We start from the raw sequence: 12,115 nt of genomic DNA, 5'->3' as shown, positions 1-12,115 counted from the left end.
CCTGTCTTGGTTGATTATTCCAGGGACATGCAAGCTCAAATTTGTGAACACACCTATTATTCCAAAGAGTTCAGGGAGGACAAATGGTTCCCTGTAATGGTACGCGATTGCTGGACTTTTCACTCTTCAGAACAAATCAGATCAAAGGAAAACTCACCAAGACTGTGAACAGGATGGGGCCTTTGATGATCCACAGCATCACAGAGTCTTCTTCATCATCATCCCAACATCTGAGAGATAATAGATAGATAGATAGATAGATAGATAGATAGATAGATAGATAGATAGATAGATAGATAGGAATGCATTTACCTTTATTTCCTCCTCCATCTTTGCTCAGATGCACTTCTCTGGTTAATACTGAAATTTTCCAGAATTCAGGTCTTCTAAATATTCCTGGCTTGTCTGACTCAAGAACCCTTACAGGGCAGTCTGCTAAGAAGGCTGAGCTGCAAAATGTCCAGTTCCAAGCCTCGCTTCACCAACAACATTTCTTGTAGAAGTGAGCAAACTCATCCTGGCCAAAAGTTTGTTTTATTTCCTTGCTTTACTGTATTTAAATCCTGCTTAACCATCCACTACCCCAGAACTGTGACCAGGTTACAACCCAGCAAAGCAAGATAAGATGATGTAGCTAAGTAAGGTAAGTCATTGTTGAAAACAAACACTGTTGAAACAATAATGGACAGGGAATGTGTGTGTGTGTGTGTGTGTGATTTTTACTGAAACTGTTTTTTAAAAAAAGAAGATAAACATGCATACAAACTAATATAAAGTAAGGTAAAAAAAAGAAAAGAAAGAAAAAAGGTACAGTAGACGCCCAGTTAACCGGCACCCAAGGGGATTGGTAGATGCCAGATAAATGTAGTTTCTGGTTGCTTGTGAGTTACTATTACATTTTTATTTAAAGTATTATTTCTTCGATTTTTTGGCCGGTTGCTTCAGAGTTCTGGCTGCTTGAGTTCCAGAGTCTACCATACTCTCTGTTGGCTTCTGATCTTCTTCACAGCAGTTTTAAGTACAATCATTTATTTGTTTGTTTATTTATTCAATTTATTTTATTTATATTTCAAATTTCTATCACTGCCCATCTCTCCCAAAAAGGGGACTCTGGGCGGTTTACAATCAGAATTAAAAGACATAAATCACAATATAAATAACTCTATAAAAATAAAATAAATGTAAAATATAAAATCCAGCAGCGAAGATCTTGTTTGTTGGGGAGAGATGTATAATACTAGCCACCCCCAAGACGAACTGGTGGCCCTCCCACCCTAAGCGAGGCGGCAGAACCAGGTTTTTAGGTTCTTCCGGAAGTCCGGGAGCGAATGGGCCTGTCTTACCTCCGGGGGCAGAATATTCCAGAGGGCACCTGCCACTGCAGAGAATTTAACCTCTCTCTCTAACGTTACATCATGACTCTTCTTTCTATAATCTATCCTGACTAAGCACCAAAGCCATAAACCACAAGTTCATTTTTTTTTTCATTTTTACACAAATAGTCCATAAAAGGTTTCCAATCACCAATAGTAACAGACCCGGAACATTAACAGAGATGGCCTTAAGAAATAAAAGCAATATTTCAGAAGAGAGAGCATGAGAATTTGGGGACTAGAAAAAAAATATAATGACTTTTGTTGTTGTTTATTCGTTTAGTCGCTTCCGACTCTTCGTGACTTCATGGACCAGCCCACGCCAGAGCTTCCTGTCGGTCGTCAACACCCCCAGCTCCCCCAGGGACGAGTCCGTCACCTCTAGAATGTCATCCATCCACCTTGCCCTTGGTCGACCCCTCTTCCTTTTGCCTTCCACTCTCCCCAGCATCAGCACCTTCTTCAGGGTGTCCTGTCTTCTCATTTAGTGGCCAAAGTATTTCAGTTTTGCCTTTAATATCATTCCCTCCAGTGAGCAGTCTGGCTTTATTTCCTGGAGGATGGACTGGTTGGATCTTCTTGCAGTCCAAGGCACTCTCAGGATTTTCCTCCCACACCACAGTTCAAAAGCATCGATCTTCCTTCGCTCAGCCTTCCTTATGGTCCAGCTCTCGCAGCCATATGTTACTACGGGGAACACCATTGCTTTAACTATGCGGGCCTTTGTTGTCAGTGTGATGTCTCTGCTCTTAACTATTTTATTGAGATTGGTCATTGCTCTTCTCGCAAGGATTAAGCGTCTTCTGATTTCCTGACTGCAGTCAGCATCTGCAGTAATCTTTGCACCTAGGAATACAAAGTCTTTCACTGCTTCTACATTTTCTCCCTCTATTTGCCAGTTATCAATCAAGCTGGTTGCCATAATCTTGGTTTTTTTGAGGTTTAGCTGCAAGCCAGCTTTTGCACTTTCTTCTTTCACCTTCATCATAAGGCTCCTCAGTTCCTCTTCACTTTCAGCCATCAAAGTGGTATCATCTGCATATCTGAGATTGTTAATGTTTCTTCCAGAGATTTTAACTCCAGCCTTGGATTCCTCAAGGCCAGCTTGTCGCATGATGTGTTCTGCATACAAGTTGAATAGGTAGGGTGAGAGTATACAGCCCTGCCGTACTCCTTTCCCAATCTTAAACCAGTCTGTTGTTCCGTGGTCTGTTCTTACTGTTGCTACTTGGTCGTTATACAGATTCTTCAGGAGGCAGACAAGATGACTTGGTATCCCCATACCACTAAGAACTTGCCACAATTTGTTATGGTCCACACAGTCAAAGGCTTTAGAATAGTCAATAAAACAGAAATAGATGTTTTTCTGAAACTCCCTGGCTTTTTCCATTATCCAGCGGATATTGGCAATTTGGTCTCTAGTTCCTCTGCCTTTTCTAAACCCAGCTTGTACGTCTGGCAATTCTCGCTCCATGAACTGCTGAAGTCTACCTTGCAGGATCTTGAGCATTACCTTACTGGCATGTGAAATGAGTGCCACTGTTCGATAGTTTGAACATTCTTTAGTGTTTCCCTTTTTTGGTATGGGGATATAAGTTGATTTTTTCCAGTCTGATGGCCATTCTTGTGTTTTCCAAATTTGCTGGCATATAGCATGCATTACCTTGACAGCATCATCTTGCAAGATTTTGAACAGTTCAGCTGGGATGCCGTCGTCTCCTGTTGCCTTGTTATTAGCAATGCTTCTTAAGGCCCACTCAACCTCACTCTTCAGGATGTCTGGCTCTAGCTCACCGACCACACCGTCAAAGCTATCCCCGATATTGTTATCCTTCCTATACAGGTTTTCTGTATATTCTTGCCACCTTTTCTTGATCTCTTCTTCTTCTGTTAGGTCCTTGCCATCTTTGTTTTTGATCATACCCATTTTTGCCTGGAATTTACCTCCAATGTTTCTAATCTTCTGGAAGAGGTCTCTTGTCCTTCCTATTCTATTGTCTTCTTCCACTTCCGCGCATTGCTTGTTTAAAAATAATTCCTTATCTCTTCTGGCTAACCTCTGGAATTTTGCATTTAATTGGGCATATCTCCCCCTATCACTGTTGCCTTTTGCTTTCCTTCTTTCTTGGGCTACTTCTAGTGTCTCAGCAGACAGCCATTTTGCCTTCTTGGTTTTCTCTTTCTTTGGGATGTATTTTGTTGCCGCCTCCTGAACAATGCTGCCAACTTCTGTCCAGAGTTCTTCCGGGACCCTATCTACTAAGTCCAGTCCCTTAAATCGATTCTTCACCTCCACTGCATATTCCTTAGGAATATTAGTGAGCTCATATCTAGCTGATCTGTGGGTCTTCCCTAATCTCTTTAGTCTGATCCTAAATTGTGCAAGAAGAAGTTCGTGATCTGAACTACAGTCAGCTCCAGGCCTTGTTTTTACCGACTGTACAGATGTCCGCCACCTTTGGCTGCAAAGGATGTAATCAATCTGATTTCGGTGTTGTCCATCTGGTGAAGTCCATGTATAAAGCCGTCTCTTAGGTTGTTGGAAGAGAGTGTTTGTTATGCAGAGTGAATTGTCTTGGCAAAATTCTATCAGCCTGTGTCCTGCTTCGTTTTGTTCTCCCAGGCCATACTTACCTGTAATTCCAGGTGTCATTTGACTGCCCACCTTAGCATTCCAGTCTCCTGTGATGAAAATAACATCTCTTTTAGGCGTGTTGTCCAGTAGGTGCTGCAGATCCTCATAGAACTGCTCTACTTCAGCTTCTTCAGCATTTGTGGTTGGGGCGTATATTTGGATCACTGTGATGTTAGATGGCTTGCCCTGAATTCGAATTGAGATCATTCTATCATTTTTTGGGTTGTATCCAAGCACTGCTTTAGCCACTTTACTATTAATTATGAAGGCTACTCCATTTCTTCTGTGGTCCTCTTGTCCGCAGTAGTAGATCTGGTGGTCATTTGATGTGAAGTGGCCCATTCCAGTCCATTTCAGTTCACTGACGCCCAGAATGTCTATCTTTAATCTTGACATCTCACCAATAACCACATCCAATTTGCCCTGGCTCATAGATCTTACATTCCAGGTTCCAATGGTGTGCTGATCCTTAGAACATCGGATTCGCCGTTCACCACCAGCACCGTCGGCCGCTAGCCGTCCTTTCGGCTTTGAGCTAGCTGCGTCATCACGTCTGGGGCTAGTTGAGCTCATCCTCTGTTCCTCCCCAGTAGCATTTTGACCATCTTCCGACCTGGGGGTCTCATCTTCCGATGGTATACCGACATATCTCTGGTTGTACTGATCCATTTAGTTTTCACGGCAAGAATACTGGGGTGGGTTGCCATTACCTTCCCCAGGGATCGCATTTAGTCTGACCTCTCTGTCATGACCTTCCCGTCTTGGGTGGCCCTTCACGGTTTAGCTCATGGCATCATTGAGGTGCTCAAGCTCCAGCACCACGACAAGGTAACGATCCTTTGCTGAAGATAATGACTTTATTAAAATGTAAAACAAAGAGCTAAACTCTAACAGAAAGTAATAAAGAAAGAAAAAGAGAACAGAAGTGCAAGAAAAAAAGAAAAGAGAACAGAAACAGAAATAGAAAAAGGAATAACTTCCAACTCCTTTTACAAGAGATAAAAGTAAAACTTACATTAAACTCTTACTCTAAGGTTACAGCATAACATCCATTTTTTCTAGTGTCAAATAATATTATCAAATCTGTATATCATAATTTCATTATTTTCTGTTTCATGCAAAAAGTCCAGAAAGGTTTTCCAATTGTCATTAAACTTAATCAGTGTCTTCTTCTCTAATCAAAGCTGTCAATTGAGCCATCTCAGTGATTTTTTTTTCTTCTGGGGGAGTGGAGTTGCAAGGATAGGTTTTCTAAAATCCAAAAGATGTGTGTGAAGCCTACCGCACATCCATAGTGCAGTGTAATGAATAAGGGGCATTCTCTGGACTGGGGGATTCGAGCCCCACTCAAATTTATTGGATAACTCTGGGCCGGTCCCTCTCTCCCAGCCCAACCTACTTCACAGGGTTGTTGTGGGGATAAATCAGGTAAACCCTGTGTAAGGCACGACCTCAGGGCAAGGCAAGAGAGGAATGTAGGAATAAATCTTATAAAACCGCAACGAAAAATCACCCTGTTGAAAAAACAGGGATATGTTGTCAAATTTTAGCAGCTTGATTCTCCGGGTTCCAAGAAGCATACAGATTACCAGGGGCATCCATGGGAAGAGTCATAAAAGTCAAGATGGCAGCCACAAGCATGTGATAGAAGCCCTGCTCCTCTGTGATGCATGTAAAAAAGGGGGCAGGGCTTCACACAGGCATGGCTGCCATCTTGACTTTTTTGACACCCCTCCCCCATGGATGCCTCTGCGGATGGGCTGAACCTGTCTGCAGCCTACAGATTACTCATCACTGCTTTCCTCCCTGACCTTAGACAACCCACTACTTTTCAGCCTGTTACAAAACTGTCAGAACACACAAACACAGACCCACAAATGCGAAGGCACCGCAAATCCATCCATTCCCATCAATTCCTGATAGAAGTCTTCCAAATGTTGCCCTACAAGGGTTGGGAAGGCCAAAGCAATTCTGTCAGATCCTCACAAATGATTTCCATGCATGAAAAGTCCTGGTGGCACACAGGCATTTGTGTGGGATAGGCAAGGGAGTCACATTTCCTTCCTAGTGTCATGATACAGACTCTGCCCCTTTTGTGTACATGTCAAGATGTCACAGAGAAAGGCTTGAGGAGAGGAGCTGGTGTTGTGATGCCACAACGCACAATTTTGTCTTTCTGAGGACATCCTGGCTCCCTCCAAATTCATCTGAAGAAGCAGCCCCTTGATTTTCCAAATGCAAGAGATTAAATCAGCTACTGGAAGAGGAATAGATGCAATCAAAACGTTGCCCAAAGGGGTAAAGAGTTAATATATTGGATTAGTAATCATGCATGTGCTGAGTGCATCTAATGAAGTTTTGCCCTAGCTCTTAAAGCAAGGATCTGGAGGGATCTTATTTTGCCCAGAACCAGCATTCAAAATTTGTGAAAGTGCTTGAAAATGGGGAACCTCTTGCCAAATCAGTATGTAACTCTACTAGCAGTACGTACCCAGTATTCTGTCTGTAGATTCTGGTCAAAATCCATACCAACGTTATAGTTACGGGTGCTCCTAAAGAGAAAAGATAGAAGAACGATGTCTTAGTGTCACCATCAACCCCTTGGATGGATTCTCTTCAGGTCCATCTTGAAAGGTCTAGCTTCTTTTGTTCTTTTCTGGCCCTTCTTTGTCCAAGAGGAAACTGCTTATACACTGTCAGCCTTGCGAGGTAGTCCAGATAAGAAAGATAAGTAACCTTACTATAAAGTAGAAAGGTTACATTAACAGAATCTTGCAAGTCTGAAAGCACAGCTCTCCCCCCTCGCCTTTACAGCCCAAGAAACCAGGGAGGGTCACTTCTGAGACACTTTCCACACTCCCATCCATGCTGAGGGCTCAGCTGCCTCTTATCTGGCCCTTGCCTCGTCTGCAGCTCTTCCCCCTGTCTGCCAAGGTCATTCCCACACATAATGACACACACACACATATAGTGAAGATTCAGAGAAACCAGAGCTGCCCCAGCAGAGAGCAATGAGGAGGATCAAGGGACCAAAAGCCAAGTCCTGTGAAAGAGAGGAGCTTGATCAGCCTTGAGGAAGAACCTGATAGGACCTGAACAGAGGTCACCTAAAAGAAGGTCAAGATCTCTTTTATCTCATTGGAGAAGAATGGGTTCAAGCTGGAGGAAAGCAGATTCCAAATGACTTTTAGTAAAAACTTCTTAGCAGTAACAGCAGTTCAACAGTGGAACCAAAGACATAGGTCAGTGGTCCTCAGCCTCAGCCACTTTAAGCTGTATGGACTTCAGCTCCCAGGATTCCCCAGCCAGTCATTCTGGGAGTTGAAGTCCACGCAGCATAAAGTGGCTGAGATTGAGGACCACTGACCTAGAAAGTGGTGGGCTTCCTTTTGCTAGACATCTTCAAGCAGAGGCTGGACAGATCACTGTCTGGGATGCTCCAATTTGGATGCCTGCCCTGAGCTGAAGTTGGACTACATTTTCATGTCTGTCTTTATGAGTGGAGGAAATCCAAAAAGGGTTCCCTTACCCCAGCCAATCAGGATGAACCTCCTGGCATACAGTTTGTCAGGTATGAAGGCCAGCAGTAACAAGGTTTGCAGATGTAGGGCTTCCCCTAAGAGCCAAAAGAAGTTAGCCAGGATGCTGAACTGGAAAAATGCCAAAGCTGCTTTGCAGGTAACCTAAGGAATGAGCATGAAATGAGAGACTTATTTCCAAGATAAGTCTCCTTCATCAAGGAGGGCGTAATACAATTTTATACAGATCAAACGATAGGCGTTTGCAAGCTGCTTTGATGGGACCCACAATGGAAGAGTGGATGGGGAAGATGATGGAGCTTGCTGAGATGGCTAAATTGACTGAGATGGCTAAATAAATAGCTTTGATTAGAGAAAAGACACTGATTGAGTTTAATGCCAATTGGAAACCTCTCCTGGACTTTTTGTGTGAAACAGAAAAAAAAGTGAAATTACGACGTATGGGTTTGATGATTAGGAAAAATACTAGGTGACAGAAAAGGATGAAAGTTATGTTGTAATCTTAGAGTAAGAGTTCAATTTAAATTTATATCTACAACTGTTGTAAAAGAAAATTGGAATTTATTTCTTTATATTTCTCTTCTCTTTCTTTTTTTCCTGCATTTTTGGCTTTGTTTCTCCTCCCTCCCTTCCCCTCCCTCCCTTCCTTCTTCTTCTTTTTTCCTTATCTTAAGCATTAGTTTCTGTTGGTTTTTATCTTTCTTGTTTAAAAATGTAATGAAGTTGTTATAAAAAAAGTAGACATTTGCAAGCTGCCACCATTACATAAACTTCCTTTACCATTTGGGAAACTAAACTATCACAGCAAAATGAAAAGAAAAAAAACTCATATTCTGCACTTCACATTTTAAGATAAGATTTTTTAAATGTTCACCTACATCCCAAAGATCATCACATAACACCTTAGTTACCACTGGGAAACCTGTTTCTAGAGCTGCAATAAATACATATGAATATAAAAATGTATAGAAATAGAGTAACAAATATATAAAGAAAGATGCAGACTGTCGATATCAGGCAGTGGTCCATGCTGTCATCGGAGAACAATATGGCATCTTTAGTGAACACCGCAGCAGCCCGCAGGATGAAGGAGGTGAATAAATGCATGTGGATGTAATTCCTTGTGCAGTGAAATTTCCTGAAATGGAGCAAGAAAATAAAAACAGATTGTTCTGCAAATGAAAGCCACTGTTTGCACCTGGGTTTTGCTTCATGCAAATGAATCCCTGAAACCCACTATGCATTTTCCCCCAACTTTTCTTCTGGGAAGGAAGCTTGGGGTTTTCTATCTTATACTAAGGTGTCTTGAGAGTGGCTTTGGGATTTCTCTGGGTGGTGGAAGGTGAAATTGCAGACGGTGTTGGGTTATGGAACAAACCCTTCCATGCTTCTGAAGCCTCCTTGGATGACCACACATCTCAGTCTAAATAGACCTCTGGAGGGAGGGGAAGCCAGGGAGGGGAAGAGCCTGGAGGGAAGGGGAAGGCAGGGAGGATGCAGAGCCTGGAGGGAAGGGGAAGGCAGGGAGGATGCAGAGCCTGGAGGGAAGGGGAGGCAGGGAGGGGAAGAGCCTGGAGGGAAGGGGAAGGCAGGGAGGACGCAGAGCCTGGAAGGAAAGGGAGCCAGGGAGGGTGCAAAGCCTGGAGGGAAGGGGAGCCAGGGAGGGTGCAGAGCCTGGAGGGAAGGGGAACCAGGGAGGGTGCAGAGCCTGGAGGGAAGGGGAGCCAGGGAGGGGAAGAGCCTGGAGGGAAGGGGAAGGCGGGGAGGGCGCAGAGCCTGGAGGGAAGGGGAAGGCAGGGAGGATGCAGAGCCTGGAGGAAAGGGGAGCCAGGGAGGGTGCAGAGCCTGGAGGGAAGGGAGGTCAGGGAGGGTGCAGAACCTGGAGGGAAGGGAAGGCAGGGAGGGTGCAGAGCCTGGAAGGAAAGGGAGCCAGGGAGGGTGCAAAGCCTGGAGGGAAGGGGAACCAGGGAGGGTGCAGAGCCTGGAGGGAGGGGAAGCCAGGGAGGGGGAGAGCCTGGAGGGAAGGGGAGGCAGGGAGGTGCAGAGCCTGGAGGAAAGGGGAGCCAGGGAGGGTGCAGAGCCTGGAGGGAACTGAAGCCAGGGATGGTGCAGAACCTGGAGTGAAGGGAGGTCAGGGAGGGTGCAGAGCCTGGAAGGAAGGGGAGCCAGGGAGGGTGCAAAGCCTGGAGGGAAGGGGAGCCAGGGAGGGTGCAGGGCCTGGAGGGAAGGGGAACCAGGGAGGGTGCAGAGCCTGGAGGGAGGGGAAGCCAGGGAGGGTGCAGAGCCTGGAGGGTGGGGAAGCCAGGGAGGGTGCAGAGCCTGGAGGGAAGGGGAGCCAGGGAGGGTGCAGAGCCTGGAGGGTGGGGAAGCCAGGGAGGGTGCAGAGCCTGGAGGGAAGGGGAGCCAGGGAGGGGAAGAGCCTGGAGGGAAGGGGAAGGCAGGGAGGGCGCAGAGCCTGGAGGGAAGGGGAAGGCAGGGAGGGTGCAGAGCCTGGAGGAAAGGGGAGCCAGCGAGGGTGCAAAGCCTGGAGGGAAGGGGAGCCAGGGAGGGTGCAGAGCCTGGAGGGAAGGGGAGCCAGGGAGGGTGCAGAGCCTGGAGGAAAGGGGAAGGCAGGGAGGGCGCAGAGCCTGGAGGGAAGGGGAAGGCAGGGAGGGTGCAGAGCCTGGAGGAAAGGGGAGCCAGGGAGGGTGCAAAGCCTGGAGGGAAGGGGAGGCAGGGAGGGTGCAGAGCCTGGAGGAAAGGGGAGCCAGGGAGGGTGCAGAGCCTGGAGGGAAGGGGAGCCAGGGAGGGTGCAAAGCCTGGAGGGAAGGGGAAGGCAGGGAGGGCGCAGAGCCTGGAGGGAAGGGGAGCCAGGGAGGGTGCAGAGCCTGGAGGGAAGGGGAGCCAGGGAGGGTGCAGAGCCTGGAGGGAAGGGGAAGGCAGGGAGGGCGCAGAGCCTGGAGGGAAGGGGAAGGCAGGGAGGGTGCAGAGCCTGGAGGAAAGGGGAGCCAGGGAGGGTGCAAAGCCTGGAGGGAAGGGGAGCCAGGGAGGGTGCAGAGCCTGGAGGAAAGGGGAGCCAGGGAGGGTGCAGAGCCTGGAGGGAAGGGGAACCAGGGAGGGTGCAGAGCCTGGAGGGAGGGGAAGCCAGGGAGGGGGAGAGCCTGGAGGGAAGGGGAGGCAGGGAGGTGCAGAGCCTGGAGGAAAGGGGAGCCAGGGAGGGTGCAGAGCCTGGAGGGAACTGAAGCCAGGGATGGTGCAGAGCCTGGAGTGAAGGGAGGTCAGGGAGGGTGCAGAGCCTGGAAGGAAGGGGAGCCAGGGAGGGTGCAAAGCCTGGAGGGAAGGGGAGCCAGGGAGGGTGCAGGGCCTGGAGGGAAGGGGAACCAGGGAGGGTGCAGAGCCTGGAGGGAAGGGGAGGCAGGGAGGTGCAGAGCCTGGAGGGAACCGAAGCCAGGGATGGTGCAGAGCCTGGAGTGAAGGGAGGTCAGGGAGCGTGCAGAGCCTGGAGGGAAGGGGAGCCAGGCAGGGTGCATAGCATAGAGAGAAGGGGAACCAGGGAGGATGCAAAGCCTGGAGGGAAGGGGAGCCAGGAAGGGGAAGAGCCTGGAGGGAAGGGGAGCCAGGGTGGGGGCAGAGCCTGCGGGGAAGGGTGGCTAGGAAGGGTGCAGAGCCTGGAGGGAAGGGGAACCAGGGAGGGGCAGAGCCTTGAGGGAAGGGGATCCAGGAAGGGTGCAGAGCCAGGAGGGAGGGGAAGCCAGGGAGGGTGCAGAGCCTGGAGGGGAGGGGAGCCAGGGAGGGTGCAGAGCCTGGAGGGACGGGAGGCTAGGAAGGGTGCAGAGCCTGGAAAGGAGCCAGGGTGGGGGCAGAGCCTGGAGGGAAGGGAGGCCAGGGAAGGTGCAGAGCCTGGAGGGAAGGGAGACCAGGGAAGGTGCAGAGCCTGGAGGGAAGGGAGGCTAGGAAGGGTGCCGAGCCTGGAAGGAAGGGGAGCCAGGGTGGGGAAGAGCCTGGAGGGAAGGGAACCCAGGGAGGGTGCAGAGCCTGGAGGGAAGGGAGGCCAGGGAAGGTGCAGAGCCTGGAAGGAAGGGAGACCAGGGAAGGTGCAGAGCCTGGAGGGAAGGGAGGCTAGGAAGGGTGCAGAGCCTGGAAGGAAGGGGAGCCAGGGTGGGGGAAGAGCCTGGAGGGAAGGGAAGCCAGGGAGGGTGCAGAGCCTGGAGGGGAGGGGAGCCAGGGAGGGTGCAGAGCCTGGAAAGGAGCCAGGGTGGGGGCAGAGCCTGGAGGGAAGGGAGGCCAGGGAAGGTGCAGAGCCTGGAGGGAAGGGAGGCCAGGGAAGGTGCAGAGCCTGGACGGAAGGGAGGCTAGGAAGGGTGCAGAGCCTGGAAGGAAGGGGAGCCAGGGTGGGGGAAGAGCCTGGAGGGAAGGGAACCCAGGGAGGGTGCAGAGCCTGGAGGGAAGGGAGGCCAGGGAAGGTGCAGAGCCTGGAAGGAAGGGAGACCAGGGAAGGTGCAGAGCCTGGAGGGAAGGGAGGCTAGGAAGGGTGCAGAGCCTGGAAGGAAGGGGAGCCAGGGTGGGGGAAGAGCCTGGAGGGAAGGGAA

General features: G+C 48.9%; 1 protein-coding gene and 1 long non-coding RNA gene across 2 annotated transcripts in view; both read right to left on the bottom strand.

Moving 5' to 3' along the window:
* LOC134497606 (uncharacterized) overlaps positions 1-12,115 on the bottom strand; it is a 293,428-nt gene that overhangs the window by 58,139 nt on the left and 223,174 nt on the right. The window lies entirely within an intron of this gene.
* Positions 137-12,115, bottom strand: part of LOC134496072 (vasoactive intestinal polypeptide receptor 1-like) — a 50,920-nt gene continuing 38,941 nt past the window's right edge. The window contains exons 6-9 of the mRNA XM_063301832.1: positions 8,553-8,685; positions 7,538-7,691; positions 6,500-6,560; positions 137-230 (exon numbers count right to left, since the gene is read on the bottom strand). Coding sequence (XP_063157902.1) covers positions 137-230; positions 6,500-6,560; positions 7,538-7,691; positions 8,553-8,685 — 442 coding nt within the window. The remainder of the gene's footprint in view (positions 231-6,499; positions 6,561-7,537; positions 7,692-8,552; positions 8,686-12,115) is intronic.

Source organism: Candoia aspera, chromosome 4, assembly GCF_035149785.1.
Source record: "Candoia aspera isolate rCanAsp1 chromosome 4, rCanAsp1.hap2, whole genome shotgun sequence".
Lineage (NCBI taxonomy): Eukaryota > Metazoa > Chordata > Lepidosauria > Squamata > Boidae > Candoia > Candoia aspera.
This window is presented reverse-complemented; position numbering and strand designations above follow the sequence as displayed.